We start from the raw sequence: 19705 nt of genomic DNA on the forward strand, positions 1-19705 counted from the left end.
CCTTAGACCATTCTTCTAGCTTCCTCAGATCCTTTTTCATGTTTTCCACTCCCTCCGTGGTGTCCACTCTGTTACAGATCTTAGTATCATCCGCAAATAGGCAAACTTTACCTTCTAACCCTTCGGCAATGTCACTCACAAATATATTGAACAGAATCGGCCCTAGCACCGATCCCTGAGGCACTCCACTACTCACCTTTCCTTCCTCCGAGCGAATTCCATTCACCACCACCCTCTGGCGTCTGTCCGTCAACCAGTTCCTAATCCAGTTCACCACTTCAGGTCCTATCTTCAGCCCCTCCAGTTTATTTAAGAGCCTCCTGTGGGGAACCGTGTCAAAAGCTTTGCTGAAATCTAAGTAGATTACGTCCATAGCTCGTCCCTGATTCAATTCTCCTGTCACCCAATCAAAGAACTCAATGAGATTCGTTTGGCACGATTTCCCTTTGGTAAAACCATGTTGTCTCAGATCTTGCAACTTATTGGCTTCCAGAAAATTCACTATCCTTTCCTTCAGCATCGCTTCCATTACTTTTCCAATAACTGAAGTGAGGCTTACCGGCCTGTAGTTTCCAGCTTCTTCCCTATCACCACTTTTGTGAAGAGGGAACACCTCCGCCGTTCTCCAATCCCTTGGAACCTTTCCCGTCTGCAAGGATATATTAAACAAATCTTTAAGAGGACCCGCCAAAACCTCTCTGAGCTCCCTCAATATCCTGGGGTGGATCCCGTCCGGTCCCATGGCTTTGTCCACCTTTAGCTTTTCAAGTTGTTGATACACACTTTCTTCCGTGAACGGTGCTGTATCCACTTCATTCTCAATTGTATTATTTCCAGTCCATCGCGGTCCTTCTCCAGGATTTTCCTCTGTGAAAACAGAACAAAAGTATCTATTTAGCAAATTTGCCTTTTCTTCATCATTTTCCACATAGCGGTTCGTAGTATCTTTTAGTCTCACAATTCCCTTTTTAGTCATTCTCCTTTCACTAATATACCTGAAGAAATTTTTGTCACCCCTCCTTACATATCTAGCCATTTGTTCTTCCGCTTTTGCCAGTCGTATCTCTCTCTTGGCTTCTTTCATTTTCATCCGGTAATCCTCCATGTGTTCCTCTTCTTGAGTTTTTCTGTATTTCTGGAACGCCAACTCTTTAGCCTTTATTTTCTCAACCACTTGCTTGGAGAACCATATCGGTTTCCTTTTTCTCTTGCTTTTATTTACTTTCCTTACATAAAGGTTCGTGGCCCTATTTAAAGCTTCTTTCAGCCTGGACCACTGTCCTTCCACTTCTCGTATTTCCTCCCAGCCCATCATCTCCTTCCTCAGGTATTCCCCCATTTTACTAAAGTCAGCACGCTTGAAATCCAGGACTTTGAGTTTTGAGTGTCCGCTCTCCACTTTAGCTGTCATATCAAACCAAACGGTTTGATGGTCACTGCTGCCCAGGTGGGCACCCACTCGGATATTTGACACGCTATCCCCATTTGTGAGCACCAGATCCAGTGGTGCTCACAATTTCACAGTTCTTTCAATACATACCATCCTACAATCAAATTCAAAATGGACTACTCCCCAGAAAAAGCTAGTTTCCATCAGCAATGCTATATACAAACATCTATATACAGGAAACCTACAGACAGATGCAGCTATCTCCACAACTCCAGCTTCCACCCTTCACATAAAGAATCTATTACACACAGCCAAGCCACAAGATACCATCGTATCTGCTCTGACCCAGGAGACAAAGATAAACACCAAAAAATCCTGACTGAATCCTTCAAACAAAAAGGCTACAACCCCAAAATAATCTCCATGAATGTTACCTCCTCCCTTAAAATACCCAGGGAAAACTTATTGCAGTACAAAGAAAAGAAAGCCACAGAGAGAATCCCCCTTGTGACATACAACCCAGAGCTAGAAAAATTGAGTAGAATCTTAAAAGATTCACAGCCACTATTCCAGGAGGATGAACTACTGAAAGAGATATTCCCATCCCCACCAGCCTTCTGACAGACACCCAACTCAAAACACAAACTAGTGAAAAGCAAGTTCCCAATAGAAACTCAAAAAGAAGAGGGTGGCACACATCCTTGCAATATATCCAGCTGCAAACTGTACCGACACATTTCACGTGATCCCATAGTCATTCACAAAGGAAAGATATTCAGCATAAAGGAATCCTTCACATGCTTATCTTCAAATGTGGTATGTATCATTCAATCTAAAAAGTGTGAAGAAGGGTGCTATATTGGAGAAACAAGCCAGATGCTAAAGACAAGATTTAATCTACATAGACTTCATATGAAAAATGCCAATGCCAACCAGGATGTTGCCTCTTTGGGACAGCACTTTATAAAACCAGAACACAGCATCAATGATTTTATGGTAAGAATACTAAAAGGAAACTTTAAGAAATCCAGAAATGTAAGACCTTTGAAGTAAAAATGATGAAATAATTTGACATTCACCAAACAGACGTTAACAAAGATGTACATAAGTATTGCTATACTGGGACAGATAGAAGGTCCATCAAGCCTAGCATCCTGTTTCCAACAGTGACCAGTCTAGGTCACAAGTACCTGGCAAGATCTCAAAACAATATACATTTTATGCTGCTTTAAATAAGCAGTGGATTTTCCCCAAGGCCATTTTAATAATGGCTTATGGACTTTTCTTTTAGGAAGCTATCCAAACCTGTTTTAAACCCCGCTACGTTAACTGCTTTTACCTCATTTTCTGGCAACGAATTCCAGATTACACGTTGAGTGAAGAAATATTTTCTCGGATTCTGCTTTGTAGCTTCATTGCGTGCCCCCTAGTCCTAGTATTTTTGGAAAGAGTATAACAAGCGATTCATGTCTATCCGTTCCATTCCACTCATTATTTTATAGACCTCTATCGTCCCCTTAGCCATCTCTTCTCAAGCTGAAGAGTCCTAGCCGCTTTAGCCTTTCCTCATAGGGAAGTTGTCCCATCCCCTTTATCATTTTCATCGCCCTTCTCTGTACCTTTTCTTATTCCACTATATCTTTTTTGAGATGCAGTGACCAGCATTTCACACAATAGTCAAGATGCAGTTGCACCATGGAGCAATGCAAAGGCATTATAACATCCTCATTTTTGTTTTATTTATTTTTTATTTATTTTATTACATTTGTATCCCACATTATCCCAACTCTTTGCAGGCTCAATGTGGCTTACAATTCATCGTGGATTCTGGAAATAGTGAAGAATATACAATTGGTTTACAGAAAGTTTTGGGTACATGATGGTGAAATACATGAAATTGTTGAGCAAAAGACATTAAAGAACATAAAGAACATTTCTGGATGTTTTGAAGAATGTACAGTTACACGTGTTGATCTTTGTGATTTATTTTGTCGAAGAGATAAGTTTTCAGTAGTTTGCGGAAACTGGTCATTTCATAGACCGTTTTCAGGTTGTGTGGCAGCGCGTTCCAGAGCTGTGTGCTTGTATAGGAAAAGATTGATGCATGCATTAATTTGTATTTCAAGCCTTTACACTTGGGAGGATGAAGATTGAGGAATGTGCGAGAGGATTTTTTTGCGTTTCTGGGTGGTAGTTCTATTAGGTCTGACATGTAAGCTGGGGCGTCACCATGGATGATTTTATGGACCAAGGTACAGAGTTTGAACGTGATACGTTCTTTGAGTGGGAGCCAGTGTAGTTTTTCGCGTAGGGGTTTTGCGCTTTCGTATTTTGGTTTGCTGAATACAAGTCTGGCTGCCGTGTTCTGGGCTGTCTAGAGTTTTTTTGAGTATTTGCTCTTTGCAGCCGGCGTAGAGTGAGTTACAATAGTCCAGATGACTAAGTACCAATGATTGTACCAGGATGCAGAAGACATTCCTTGGAAAAAATGGTCTGACTCTTTTTAGTTTCCACATTGAATGAAACATCTTTTTAGTTATGTTTTTCGCATGATTCTCGAGTGTTAGGTGTCGGTCAATGGTGACTCCAAGAATTTTTAAGGTGTCCAAGACTGGTAGGCTTAGTTTAGGTGTATTGATGGTGGTAAATTCCTTCTTGTTGTATTGCAAGGTGAGTACTAGGCATTGGGTTTTTTCTGCATTTAGTTTCAGTTGAAATGCATCTACCCAGGAATTCATAATATGTAGGCTTTGGTTGATTTCATAGGAGATTTCTCTTAGATCTTGTTTGAATGGGATAAAGATAGTTACATCATCAGCGTATATATATGGGTTTAGATTCTGGTTCGATAGTAGTTTAGCCAAGGGTGTCACCATTAGGTTGAATATGGTCGGTGAGAGGGGGGGGGGGATCCCTGTGGAACTCCGCATTCAGGTATCCATGTAGCTGATGTAGTTGAATTTGATGTCACTTGATATGAGCTGGTGGTTAGGAACCCTTTAAACCAATTGAGAACATTGCCTCCGATTCCGAAGTATTCGAGGATGTGTAATAAAATTCCATGGTCAACCATGTCAAATGCGCTTGACATGTCGAATTGTAGCAGTAGTATGTTGTTGCCATTTGCTATCAGTTGTTTGAGTTTGGTCATAAGCGTGATTAGTACGGTTTCTGTACTATGATTAGAGGGAAATCCCGACTGGGAATCGTGTAGTACTGAGAACTTGTTTAGATACCCCGTAAGTTGTTTGGTCACCATGCCTTCCGTTATTTTGGTGATTAAGGGAATGGATGCTACTGGTCTATAGTTCGTTAGTTCATTAGCATTTTTCTTTGCATCCTTGGGTATGGGGGTGAGTAAATTTTACCTTTCTCCCTTGGGAAGAGTCCATATTGTAGCATAAAGTTCACATGGTTAGTTAGGTGCGTTATAAATTGTTGGGGGGCTGACTTCATGAGGTTGTTTGGGCATATATCTAATTTGCAGTGAGATTTGGCGAATCTTTTAAGTGTTTGTGAGATAAGATCTTCTGGTAGTATAGTGAATTCAGTCCAGATCCTGTCCGCTGGGTAGACTCCCGGATCTGGGTCTAGGCACTCGAGGAGTGTAGTGTATTCGATTGGGCTGGCTGGTATTTTGAGTCGAAGTTGTATGATTTTCTCCTTGAAGTATTTCACCAAGTCGTCGGCTCCTGGAGTGTCTTTGCTGTTGTTGGTGACTGGGGTAGTGTCTAATAGTTTATCCACGAGTTGGAAGAGTTTGTGAGTGTCTTTGTAATTTGGCCCAACTTCAGTTTTGTAGTATAGTCTTTTGGTTTGTCTTATGGTGTATTTGTATTTCCTTCGGAGTTGTTTCCAAGCGTTAAGGGTGGGATCGTCTTTCTTTTTGTTCTACGCACGTTCTAGTTTCCTAACTTGTGTTTTGAGTTTTTTCAGTTCTTCATTGAACCATGGTATTGAGTTTTTTCTGTGCGAGGTTCTGGTTTGGATTGGATTGGATTGGATTGGGGCGATGTGGTCTAGTATTAATTTACATCTATTATCCCATTTAGAGAGGAATTGGATTGTGTCTGTCTTTATTGTCCATCCGTTAATATAGATCTGTTGCCAGAATTTAACCGGATCTATTTTTCCTCTTGTGGTGTAAGTTTTTCGTGTTTGTTTGGAGGATGATGTGTGCTTTGTAATGGTCTGACCACAGTATAGGTGACCATTTAGTGTTAGTTAATATAAAGTTTGCGTCGTGGTCAAATTTGTGTGTTATGATGTCTAATGTGTGTCCTTTTCTGTGTGTTGGTTGCGTATTTGGTTCTTGTAGATCCCATAGTTGTAGGAATTCTTTGCAGTCTTGAGTACTTGTTGTGGTGAGATCTTCCAGGTGTAAGTTAATATCTCCTATTATGATGAGGTTGGAGGAAGAGATACAGGTGTTCGAGATACAGTCCATGAAGTGTGTTTGGCTATCTCGCCAGTTGCCTGGTGGTCTGTAGAGTATAACTGCGTTAAGGTGTTCCTGCAAATTTGGGTGACTTATTCTTATGGAAGCGATTTCAAGTTGTGGCAGTATGGATTCAGCTGTGTTTGTGATATTGAACTCAGATTTGTATATTATGGCTATTCCTCCTCCTCTTTTTCCGTTTCTTGTCCAGTGTGTAATTTTGTGTGTTTTCCATTCCTTTCCTAATAATACCTAACATTCTATTTGCTTTCTTATCCACCAGCGCACACTGAGCAGAGGGTTTCAATGTATTATCAACAATGACGCCTAGATCCCTTTCCTGGTCAGTGACTCCTAATGTGGAACCTTGCATTATGTAGCTATAGTTTGGGTTCCTTTTTCCCATATGCATTGCTTTGCACTTTGCTCACATTAAGCGTCATCTGCCATTTGGATGCCCAGTCTCGTAAGGTCCTCTTGTAATTTTTCACAATCCTCTTGCGAAGTAACAACTTTGAATAACTTTGTGCCAAATTTAATTACCTCACTAGTTACTCCCATCTCTAGATCATTTATAAATATGTTAAAAAGCAATGGTCCCAGCACAGATCCTTGGGGAACCCCACTGACCATTTAACCCTACTCTCTGTTTTCTGCCTTTTAACCAGTTTTTAATCCACAGTAGTACACTACCTCCTACACCATGACGTTCCAATTTCCTCTAGAGTCTTGAGGTACTTTGTCAAATGCCTTTTGAAAATCCAGATACACAATATCGACCGGCTCACCTTTATCCACATGTATGTTCACCTCTTCAAAGAAATAGATTGGTGAGGCAATATTTCCCTTGACTAAATCCATGTTGGCTTTGTCTCATTAATCCATGTTTTGAATAAGCTGTGTAATTTTCTTCTTTATGATAGTCTCTACCATTTTTCCCGGCACCAACGCGAAGCTCACTGGTCTATAATTTCCCAGATTACGTCTGGAACCTTTTTTAAAAAATCGGCGTTACATTGGCCACCCTTCAATCTTCCGGTACCATGTTTGATTTTAAAGATAAATTACTTATTACTAAAAACAGTTCTGCAAGTTCATTTTTCAATTCTATCAGTACTCTGGGATGAATACCATCCAGTCCAGGCGATTTGCTGCTCTTCAGTTTGTCAGATTGCACTATTACATCTTCCAGGTGTATAGAGATTTCATTCAATTTCTCATGCTCGTCAGCTCTTAATATCTTTTCTGGCACCAGTATCTCTCCCAAATCTTCCTCGGTGAAAACCGAAGCAAAGAATTCATTTAATCCCTCTACTATGACTTTGTCTTCCCTGAGTGCCCCTTTTACCCCTTGGTCATCTAGCAGTCCAACCAATTCTTTTGCCGGCTTCTTGCTTTTAATATACATAAAAATTTTTTTACTATGTGTTTTTGCCTCCAATGCAGTCTTTTTTTTCAAAGTCTCTCTTTGCCTTCCTTATCAGCGCTTTGCATTTGACTCGCCATTCCTTATGCTGTTCCTTACTATTTTCAGTTGGTTCCTTCTTCCATTTCCTGAAGGATTTTCTTTTAGCTCTAATAGCTTCGCCTCATTTTTTTAACCATTCCTGCTGTTGTTTGGTCTTCCTACCTCCTTTGTTAATACATGGAATATATTTGGCCTGGGCTTCCAGGATGGTATTTTTCAACAGCATCCATGCCTGATGTAAATTTTTGACCTTTGCAGCTGCTCCTTTAAGTTTTTTTTCACTGTTCTCATTTTATCATAGTCTCCTTTTTGAAAGTTAAATGCTAATGTATCCAACTATAAACCATAAAATTCTACTGCTTTGTCACCGTCTTGTCTACAATCCATCTATCCCTTTTTCTCTTCCACCCAGCTCTCCTTGTTTCTTACCTAGCCCACCCCACCCTCTTCCTGTGAGACTGTCATTGAAATGCTTTTGTGTTTCACTTATTTATTCTGATATTTATCAACATTTGCTTATTTCTGATCTGAAGAAGGGTTATCTTTGAAAGCTAATCAAAAAATGTTAGTCCAATAAAGCAACGATAGTTACCTGTAGCAGGTATTCTCCGAGGACAGCAGGCTGATTGTTCTCGCAAGTGGGGTCGACGTCCGCATCGGCCCAGGAAACGGCAAATTTTCCATAGTAAAATTTAAAAAGTTTTGCCAGAGTCTTTTGGCGCGCTAACAGTGCGCACCGCACATGCGCAGACGACTTCCCACCCGTCGCGTGAGTGTGGTTCTTCAGTTTAATCAAAAAGCATAGAAACAAACTAACAACAACTCCAAAGGGGAAGTGGGCGGGTTGGTGAGAACAATCAGCCTGCTGTCCTCAGAGAATACTTGCTATAGGTAAGTATCTTTGCTTTCTCTGAGGACAAGCAGGCTGCTTGTTCTCACAAGTGGGGTATCCCTAGCAACCAGGCTCACTCAAAACAATGAACATTGGTCAATTGGGCCTTGCAACGGCGAGGACATAACATAGATTGACCCAAATCCATAAACAACTAAGTGAAAGTGCAGCCTGGAACAGAACAAAAATGGGTCTAGGGGGGTGGAGTTGGATTCTAAACCCCGAACAGATTCTACAGCACTGACTGCCCAAACCAACTGTCGCGTTGGGTATCCTGCTGAAGGCAGTAGTGAGATGTGAATGTGTGGACTGATGACCACGTTGCAGTCTTGCAAATCTCTTCAATGGAGGCTGACTTTAAGTGAGCCACTGACGCAGCCATGGCTCTAACATTATGAGCCGTGACATGGCCCTCTAGAGTCAGCCCAGCTTGGGCATAAGTGAAGGAAATGCAATCTGCTAGCCAATTGGAGATTGTGCGTTTTCCGATGGCGAGTCCCCTCCTGTTGGGATTGAAAGAAACAAACAACTGGGTGGACTGTCTGAAGGGCTTTGTCCGCTCCATGTAAAAGGCCAATTCTCTTTTGCAGGCCAAGGTATGCAAACTGCTTTCGCCAGGGCGGGTATGAGGATGGGGAAAAAATATTGGCAAGACAACGGACTGGTTCAGATGGAACTCCTACACCACCTTTGGCAGGAACTTAGGGCGCGTGTGGAGGACTACTCTGTTGTGATGAAACTTGATATAAGGTGCATGCACTACCAAGGCCTGAACTCACTGACCCTACGAGCTGAAGTAACAGCCACCAAGAAAACAACCTTCCAGGTCAAGTACTTCAGATGGCAAGAATTCAGTGGCTCAAAAGGAGCTTTCATCAGCTGGGTGAGAACGACGTTGAGATCCCATGACACTGGTGGAGGTTTGACCAGGGGCTTTGACAGAAGCACACCTCTCATGAAGCGAACAACTAAAGGCTGTCCAGAGATAGGCTTACCTTCTACATGGCGATGATAAGCACTAATTGCACTAAGGTGAACTCTTATGGAGTTGGTCTTGAGACCAGACTCTGACAAGTGTAGAAGGTATTCAAGCAGGGTCTGTGTAGGACAAGAAAGAGGATCTAGGGCCTTGCTGTCACACCAGATGGCAAACCTCCTCCATTTGAAAGAGTAACACCTCTTTGGCATCTTTCCTGGAAGCAAGCAAGACTCGGGAGACACCCTCTGAAAGACCCAAGGAGGCAAATTCTAAGCTCTCAACATCCAGGCCGTGAGAGCCAGAGACTGGAGGTTGGAGTGCAGAAGTGACCCCTAGTTCTGCGTGATGAGGGTTGGAAAACACTCCAATCTCCACGGTTCCTCGGAGGACAACTCCAGAAGAAGAGGGAACCAAATCTGACGTGGCCAGAAGGGAGCAATCAGAATCATGGTTCCGCAGTCTTGCGTGAGTTTCAGCAAAGGCTTCCCTACTAGAGGTATGGGAGGATACACATACAGGATGCCTGTACCCCAATGCAGAAGAAAGGCACCTGACGCTAGTCTGTCATGGGCCTGAAGCCTGGAACAGAATTGAGGGACCTTGTGGTTGATCTGAGTGGCAAAAAGATCCACCGAGGGGGTGCCCCACGCTCGGAAGATCTTGCGGACTACGCCCATGTTCAGTGACCACTCGTGAGGTTGCATTATCCTGCTCAGCCTGTCAGCTAGACTGTTGTTTATGCCTGCCAGATAAGTGGCTTGCAGAAACATGCCGTGACAGTGTGCCCAAAGTCACATCTGGATGGTTTCCTGACACAGAGGGCGAGATCTGGTGCTCCCCTGCTTGTTCGTGTAATACATGGCAACCTGATTGTCTGAATCAGTATGATTTGGTTGGACAGCCGGTCTGTGAAAGCCTTTAGAACGTTCCAGATCGCTCGCAGTTCCAGGAAATTGATCTGAAGACCATTTTCATGAAAAGACCAGGCTGCTTGAGTGTGAAGCCCATCTACATGAGCCTCCCACCCCAGGAGGGATGCATCCATCGTCAGCACTTTTTGTAGCTGAGGAAATTGGAATGGACGACCCAAGGTCAAATTGGATCAAATTATCCACCACTGAAGAGAATTTCGGAAGTCGGTGGACAGTTGGATTACATCCTCTAGACTCCCTGCAGCTTGATACCACTGGGAAGCTAGTGTCCATTGAGCTGATCTCCTGTGTAGGCGAGCCATGGGAGTCACATGGAGGGCATGTGCCCCAGAAGTCTCAACATCTGCCAAGCCATGATCTGTTGAGATGTTCGAACTATGGAAACCAGGGACAGGAGGTTGTCTGCCCTTGCTTTGGGAAGATAAGCTCGAGCTGTCTTTGTGTTCAACAGAGCTCCAATGAATTCCAACTTTTGAACTGGGGTGAGATGAGAATTGGAGTGATTGATCATGAACCCCAGTAGTTCTAGCACTTGAATAGTCATTTGCATGGACTGTAAAGCGCCTGCTTTGAGGTGCTCTTCACCAGCCAATCGTCGAGATAAGGGAACACATGCACTCCCAGTCTGCTTAGAGACGCTGCGACTACCACTAGACACTTTGTGAACACTCTGGGCGCAGACGCCAGACCAAAGGGCAGTACACAGTACTGAAAGTGCTGAGCTCGCAGCTGAAATTGAAGATACGTCCTGTGAGCTGGGAGTATCGAAATGTGTGTGTAAGCATCCTTTAAGTCCAGAGAGCATAGCCAATCATTTTCTTGAATCATGGGAAGAAGGGTGCCCAGGGAAACCATCCTGAACTTTTCTCCCTGTCTTTTTCAGTACAAGGAACTACCTGGAATAGAATCCCAGCCCTTCTTCCCCTGGTGAAACGGGTTCGACCTCTTGGGCCTTCAGAAGGGCGGAGAGTTCCTCTGCAAGTACCTGTTTGTGCTGGGAACTGTAAGAATGAGCTCCCGGTGGGCAATTTGGAGGTTTGGATTCCAGATTGAGGGTGTATCCTGACCGGACTATTTGAAGGACCCACCAGTCGGAGGTTATGAGAGGCCACCTTTAGTGAAAAATATCAACCTCCCCCCAACCAGAAAGTCCGTTGCCTGCTTTTGCTGGGGAGAAGCACGGGCCTTAGACGCATGCTGTTGACTAGAACGAGCGCGCTGGGGCTGAGCCTGAGAAGGCTGTCGAGAAGCAGGAGTGTACTTACGCGTAGGATGGGAATAGGGAGCACTCTTCTTCCCCCCAAAGTACCTCCTAGATGAGGAGGTAGTAGCAGAAGATGCCCGGTGGGAGAGAGAATCCTAAGCATCATTGTGCTTCTTGATCTGATCAACAAGATCCTCTACTTTTCTACCAAAAAGGTTGTCCCCCCGGCAAGGAACATCTGCAATTCGCTGCTGGACCGAATGATCCAGGTCAGAGACACGCAGCCATGAGAGTCTACGCATCACTATACCTTGCGCAGCGATCCTGGATGCTACATCAAAAGTGTCGAACGTACCTCTGGCCAGGAATTTTTGACACGCCTTCTGCTGCCTGACCACCTGGCGAAAAGGCTCAGCTTGCTCCAGAGGGAGTGCATCAACCAAGCTAGACAGTTGCCTTATCAAGTCCCGCAAGTGAACGCTCGTGAAGAGCTGGTATGATTGGATCTTGGCAGCGAGCATAGCGGCCTGATACGTCTTACTCTCAAATGAATCAAGAGTCCTAGCTTCTCTGCCTGGGGGCACCGAAGCATGGTCTCTCGTACTCCTGGCTCTCTTGAGGGCGGAATCCACCACCATAGAATTGTGGGATAACTGAGATCTCATCAATCCAGGTTCACCATGGATCCGATACTGGGATACAGCTTTCTTCGGGACCACGGGGCCAGACAGAGGGACCGACCAGTTTTGCATAAGGACTTCCTTCAGTACCTTATGCAGAGGGACTGTCACAGCCTCTTTAGGTGGAGAAGAATAGTCAAGGACTTCGAGCATGTCAGTCCTGGGCTCATTCTCAACCTCTACAGAGAAGGGAATAGCCGTAGCCATTTCCCCGGACAAAAGAGGAAAAGGAAAGACTCTCCAGTGGAGATAATCTCCTCTCTGGTGGAGGGGAAGGTTCAGAGGGAATCCCATAGGACTCATCAGAAGAAAAGTACCTGGGATCTTCCTCTGACTCCCACGAACGCTCCTGCTCAGTATCGGATAAGACCTCCGTTAAGGTACTTTGACACTGAACCTGCCTCGACGCCAAGGAGCGATATCCTCGATGGCGATGTCGAGAGGCCGACGCCCGGTCTGACTGCGGCGAAGCTCCCTCCACCGATGTCGAAGGGGAATCGTCCTGGGTGGCAGCCGACGCAGATGCCGCAGGCGGCATCATGGTCGGGGACCTCACTGCAGGAGAAGGGCCAGACACCTCTGCAGCAGACAGTACAGAAGGCGCAAGCACCCCCGACACCGAAGATTGTAAGCTTTCTTGAGCAGGGACTGTCCTTCCCCTTGTCTAAACTTGTACAGCGCTGCGTAACCCTGGCAGCGCTATAGAAATGCTAAGTAGTAGTAGTAGCTGACTGGCATAGCAGTCCCTCCAGAAGTTCTGGAAACAAGGCCCGGATGCGCTCGTAGAGTGACGCCATCGGAGAAGGCTGTGGGGTCGGTGGAACAGGCAGTGTCAGAATCTGTAGAGGCTCGGGAGCAGGTACTGGGCTGCTAGGAGACAGACACATCGGCACCTCCTGTATCGAGGGGGAGCGATCCGCTTGGCGCCGATGCTTCTCGGGTGCTGACTCTCTCGATGACCCAGAGCTCCCGGTACTGTGTGTCGAATGAGAACGATGATGGTGTTTCTTTGCCTTCACTCGACACCAGTCATCGAGACTCCTTGGTACTGACGAGGAGGACGTGGAATCCTCACGTCTCTTCGGGACCGGTTCCGATGAAGGTTGGTCCCGGGGGGCCTGCATAACAGGCGGCTTCGATGCAGGTGGAGACCCACTCGACGCCTCACTGCTCCCAGCACGAGTTGGTCTCTCAGCAGCCATTACCTCTCTTCCCGACGTCGATGCTCCTTTCGATGTTGACGCCAACCTCGGTACCGATGTCAATGTTGAAGGACCGGACCGAGCCCCCAAAAGCTTTTCTCGTTGGGCTTCTAAAATATTAGAAGAAAAAAGTGAAAACTCGTTGAAGACTCTTTCTTGGGCCTGAGAGGAGCACAGAAAAAAAAACTACCGCAACTCAACATGGAGAAAAGAAAACTGAAGAGCCACGCTCACGTGACGGGCGGGAAGTCGTCTGTGCATGCGCGGTGCGCACTATTCACGCACCAAAAGAAAATTTGCCGTTTCCTGAGCCGACGCGGACGTTGACCCCACTTGTGAAAACAAGCAGCCTGCTTGTCCTCGGAGAAAAAAAGGTTATCATCCTATTTTCTTTTTTATGTTTTTGTTTTATTTCTATTTATTACCTTGAAAAGTGGACTAACATGGCTAGCACATCACTTCACTCATAATGGCCCCCTTTTACTAAGGCGCACCCACGTTTTTAGTGCGCTGTAAAATTGTGGGCACGCTAAAAACGTGAGCTCGCCTTAGTAGTAAAAGGGGGCCTATGTTTGTGAAATTATGGTGTGAGGAATCTATACTGTAAAAGTTGGACTCTTGTGTTATGGGTTCATTGACAAAGTGAGCAGCAAAACATGGTCCATGTTGGGACCCTGGAAGATTAATGAAAGAATTTGTTGGTTGAGATTGGATAATTAAAGATTTTTGACATTACAAGAAGAAGTGGTGGAAATGTTCAACTAGACCTGTTTTGGGGTGTGTGAACTTACTGCACACGTTTTTGAATGAAACTGTTTTTGTATTTTTTGATATAAAAAGGTTTATAAAGTTTTGTTTTTTTTTTGAGTATTGAGTAATCCTGGAATTTTTTTTTCTTATATAGGGGCATTTAACTACTGGCATTTAGGCACATAAATACAAGTATTCTATAAAACTGCCTAAATGCTGGGCACACCACTGACCTCCCCTGGCTGCGCAACCTTTGGAGTTGCACGCTATAAAAATTTGATGAGTTTATAGAATAGGGCGTAGATCAGTTTCGTGTGGATCTGTTAGTGCTTGTTAACACCAATTATTGATAGTTATCACCAATTAAGCCAATTAATTCAGTCGCTTAACTGCGAGCCTAAATTTGGATACTGTTTATAGAATCTGGAGATGTCTTGTGTAGTGGTGATATTCAACCTCTATATCAGGGGTTCTCAACCCAGTTCTTGGGACACACCTAGCCAGTGAGGTTTTCAGGATATATACAATGAATATGCATGAGATAAATTTGCATGCACTACCTCCATTCTATGTAAATCTCTCTCATGTAAATTCATTGTGGGTCTCCTGAAACCTGACTGGCTAGGTGTGTCCCAAGGACTGGGTTGGGAACCCTTGTGTTATATGGTGGATGTTTTCTAAGGACTGGATTGAGAATCAATAACCTATGCTGTAGGCCAATGGTTCTCAAACCTGTCCTGTGGGACCACCAGCCAGTCAGGTTTTCAGGATATTCCTAACGAATATGCATGAGACAGATTTGCATTCCTGTTCCCCCACCCCCCATTCTAGCGAAATCTCCCATATACATATTGGTTTCAAAACTCAACTTCTCAGGTAAACAGTAAAAAATATAAAAACATTTTGTGAAGGCGCTTAGAAAACTGTTGTGACAAAGTGAAAAATCACATAAATAGCCACTGTTACCTATCATCGCACTTTCTCAACATTTTAAGGCAACAGTTATTTGAAAATTTCAGGCAGCAATAGTATCAAGTTTGCAATGGCACAATCTACTACTTAACATTTCTAGAGCGCTACTAGGGTTACGCAGCGCTGTACAATTTAACAAAGAGAGACAGTCCCTGCTCAAAGAGCTTACAATCTCCAATAAGATTTCAATCCATAAAGACAGTGCATCAAAGCAAGCATCATCTCTTTATAGCGCCATAGAAAAGAGCCATCTATCATCATTGGCTGCTTTTCTATGGCGCTACAAAGAGAAGATGTTTGCTTTGATGGACCAATAAGATAAGTGGTTTCATTCTTTGCCATTGTGAGCACTGTGTTTATGGATTGAAATCTTATTGGAGATTGTGCCATTGCAAACTTTATACTATTGCTGCCTGAAAATTTCAAATAACTATTGCCTTAAAATGATGAGGAAATGCGATGATAGATAACGGTGGCTATTTATGTGATTTTTTCACTTTCGGTATGCATATTCATTGTGGATATCCTGAAAACCCGAGTGGCTGAATATACCCCAAGGACTAGATTGAAAAGCACTGATATAATGCAAGAATATCATCACTGTACAGATACCGTCTGATATTCAAAAGGGTTGAATCTGGCAGGAGAGGCTCCTGCCTGGTTAAACCCTGCTGAGTGACCTAGCTGATGATATTCAGCGGCACTTAACCAGTTAATGACACTGAAAATTGCTGCTAACTGGCTATCCCCTAACCCAGGGGTGGGTAACCTTAGTCCATGAGGGTCGCAACACATTCTGGTTTTCAGGATTTCCCCAATGAATATGTATGAGATCTATTTGCATGTACTGCCTCCATTGTATTCAAGAAGATCGCATGCATATTCATTGATCCCAACATATTCATTGGGGAAATCCTGAAAACTTGACTGGGTTGTTGCCCTCCCCTCCCCTAACCAGTTAGGTTAGGGGTGGGCTGGGGGTAGAGTGTTTACGTAATGGATTAGCAGTGGATTTTTAGTCCGCTAATTGGCTAACTAACCACATAAAGTTAGGACAGCAAATAGGCTGTCTTAACATTATGTGCTAAAGTTAATAGCACCTGGTTTACTTCCAGGTGACTGCTGAGACCCGGCTATTCACTTTAGCCCACAGCTGTGAGCAGCTCACATGTCACTTACCACTGCAGGCTGAATATCGGAGTGGATTATTTTGTTCCAAGCCTATATGGATAGTGCCAGAGCAGTTAGAGCTGTTTTTGGCCAGAACTATCTATATCGTGCTTTGAATATTGGCAGCCAAAAGAGTTGTATTTACAGGTCACTGATAAATATTTAATTTCTTTTGCAAATTAACTCGTGTGTCTTGTGGGGAAGTGTGATATGTGTATATTTTCATTTGTTTATTTTACAGTTCTCAGATTACATTCACACCCAGGTTGATGCTGGCAAAGGGAAATTAGCACCTGGCTTTGACGCTGCAAAGATAATTGAAAATATGTTCAAAAATCAGGACCGCAACAATGATGGGAAAATTACAGCAGAGGAGTTCAAACTGAAAGACCAGGAGCCCAACAAGACTCACGATGAACTGTAGAATACAGAGGACAAGCTGCTAGCATGTTTGTGAAAACGTCTGGCTGCATGCACATGGTGTGACATTGGCTGGATTTTTATGAACGGTTGATTAGCAAAGGTCAGAGCTAATATGATGGGTGAAAAGAAAGAACACTGGTTACATTTTATTTTTAATAATCAATACCAAGTGCCTTTATGTGGGATTTAGAAGCAAAGAAAATGTTTTGGTGGGATTATACTTTTGTTTTTTAGACTGTTGAAAATTAGTGAAGCCTGAACTGGATGGGGAGAGGCTGTCAGAAAATGCATTAGATCCCAAATTTGGCAAACTTAGTTGGGATTCTTTGGCTTACTAATAAGGAATGCACTAAGTGTGGCTTGCTGTATTACTTCCATTTGGCTTCACAAAAATAAAGGTCAAAAACATAAGGTATAAACGATCCCTTTTCTTGAAGTAATGAAGAGAATATAGCAGATGCGTAGCTAAGTGGGGTGCATGGGGGGCAGGTGCTCCCCCAAATGGATTTTGAATAAAATGGCGCCTATGTGAATCAGCCCTGTCTGCTCCCCGACATCAAAACCTGGCTACGCTTCTGGAATGTAGTTCTTGACAGCTAGTTATAGATGTATTAACTTTGATGAAAAGGTATCAGTTTCAACTTGTTTGTTCTCTTTTGTTACAAGAATGAAGAAGGAAGTAGTTTGTTATGTTTTTGTAATGTAGGATAATGGTCCGATTGCATTCCTAGATTCAAGATTTCATGCTCCATCTAGGAATCTGTTTTAAAGACCTCTGTACCCCTGGTGAGCCCTATGGCATTAAAACAAATTGAGAATCTTTCTCCTTTTTTAATGGATAAAGATGGTGATTTAGGCTGCTTGAGTGACAAATGTCTGTTCATTTTTTTGTAGCACAAGTGGACAACCTGGTTTGACCTTCATGCTATTAAGTTGCACGCCATCAAAATGGTTTTTTTTTTGTCTTGTCATTTTAACTTTTTTTGTAAAACAAACCAACCACAGGTCTGTCAGTTGCAGCTCCAGACAATCTTTTGATAAAATACTGACAAACAACTCTGACTTGTACTTTCTTTGTGGGATACTGAGGGAGATTGTGTGAGCACTACTTATGTATTTGCTGTCATAAAGGGTTTGGACCCAGATTTGCTGATTTTATTACCTTGAGAACTAGACACTGAATGGGAGTCAGTGAGGGTATTTCTAGGATCATCGGGCTAGTGATCTTTCTCCACCCCCAACCCCCATTTTTTTACTCCATTAAATAGTCACAAAATAACATCTTTAAGAGGAGAGCATATAGGAATGCATAGGCACAGTTCAGGAGCTGTTTCTTTTTTCTCCTCCCCCCCCCCCCCCCCCACCAAAAAATACCTAGGTTTGGGAAATTTAGATAGGATAGTAAGTTTTTATTTATCTTGTATTGCACAGTGACTTTTTATGCCACTTCCTGTTCTTTGCTTACATACTTCCTCTCCATGGCTTTTGATTAATCAGCATCCATTAACAAAAATTAAAACAAAGTCAGGTTAGGATGCTGTACTTGCTTACCCACCTTTTTCAGCTACACACAGGTGAAGACCGAGAAATGAAACATCTCCTATGCACAAAGCATTCTTTAATGTTTAAATCTTCTCTTTTGCTCCTCCCTGACAGCAGTGTATGCATAGCAGAAGGGTGACACGTAAGCCAGAACTGGCACTATAGGACCTATTAGTGCAGTTCCAATCCAGACCCCAAAATGGTGTCAAAGAAACAGGGCTGCTGTGCCATCCTTTGGACCTCTGCCATAACCCAGCTCTAGTAATGGCAGTTAGCATAGGAGTTGGCTTTGTGGGTGCCTGAGCACCCCCAATATTGAGAACATTCCTTCTGTGTGTCCAGGCAGGGGTTATTTCCATTGGGCTTAGCACCCCCAATAATTTTGAAAGGTTGGCTCCTATGGCAGGCAGCATGGTGCCTGTGAGTCAGTGAATGTTCGAGGCCTTGCCCCTTCCTCCAGTGTGGAAACCAATACAAAGTCCTGGGGTTGGTGCTGACTGCTGCTTGCATGATTTAAATAAGCATGGGGGAGGGGAGTAGGATGGAAGTCTTCTATTTTGGTTTCATCATCTGCTGGGGTCTTGTGAATTTTTAAGTGTTAACGGGGAGGACTGCATTCATTTTATCTGCTAACAAAGTAGACATGACCAAGCTAAACTTTGTTGTCAGGTATGGGTGGTAAACCTCTGTGCTTTCTGCTGTTCATGGTCCTTGTAAACACAGGATAGCAATGTATTTCTTCTACATTTATTCTTATGTAATAGAGATGCTAGGTAGTCAAATTTGAGGGGGTAATTTATTAACGGCACTTATTAATGCATGCTATTTACCACAAAGCCTATTTCATGCGTAGGGCCTGTAGTAAACAACATGTTAAGAATATTAGCACATGCTAAGGTAAGTATATTTTGCCCTTTTAAAAAAAGTACTATTATATGCTGTTTCAAAAATAGCTCTGTGTTAAAGTTGGAAGTGCTACGCTGCAGTTCCTACTTCTGTCTCAAAAAATGGGATCATAGGTCCCCAGTCAGCAGCAGTGAATCACCACCAATTTAGCACTGAGCTTTGATTTCTAGCTATAGTTTAAGTATCTAATTGTCTAAAGAGAGGCAAAAGACAATTTCAAGGCTACTTACCACTTGAAAAGTTGTTTTTTTTTTTTTTTGTTGTTGCAGTTATTCCTATATTTCACCTTTGAATACAGTTTCTACCCTCAAAGTATCTTGGTGGAAGGCAAGGACATAGCTACCATTGAGCAAGCGGAGCAAAAAGCCAGGGCCCTCTTCCTCGACCCAGACTGGCAAGCAACACTCCCCTGTCCTGGAATAGGACAAAGCCAGCAGAAACAAAATAGCAGTGCAGGACCTTGGAGGCCATGCATATTGGTTCTGCCACCTCTGACATAAAGTGTTGCATTGGAGGGGGGACAGAACCAAAAGATAATGGGTGTGCACAGGCAAGCGTAAGGCCCCCTACTGCTATTTTCTGTTTTTGGCCAGTGGCACCATTGAAAAGGTGGTGAGGGAAAATAATGAAGTTGTGGGGGGGAGGGGAGAGGGAGTAGATCTGGGGAGATGCGAGACCTGGAAATGGAAGGGGAGATCAGGGAGATAGAAAGGGAGATCAGGGAAGATGCTGGGAAGAGGTGCTGGATGAAGGGAAA

At 43.6% G+C, this 19705-nt stretch overlaps 1 protein-coding gene across 1 annotated transcript in view; it reads left to right on the forward strand.

Annotated features, from left to right (window-relative positions):
- Positions 1–17703, forward strand: part of LOC115473420 (putative FK506-binding protein 9-like protein) — a 34371-nt gene extending 16668 nt beyond the window's left edge. The window contains exon 4 of the mRNA XM_030208398.1: positions 16319–17703. Within this exon, the coding sequence (XP_030064258.1) occupies positions 16319–16501 (183 nt within the window). The 3' untranslated portion in view covers positions 16502–17703. The remainder of the gene's footprint in view (positions 1–16318) is intronic.
- Positions 17704–19705: the final 2002 nt, after the last annotated feature.

Source organism: Microcaecilia unicolor, chromosome 1 (genome assembly GCF_901765095.1).
Source record: "Microcaecilia unicolor chromosome 1, aMicUni1.1, whole genome shotgun sequence".
Classification (NCBI taxonomy): Eukaryota; Metazoa; Chordata; class Amphibia; order Gymnophiona; family Siphonopidae; genus Microcaecilia; species Microcaecilia unicolor.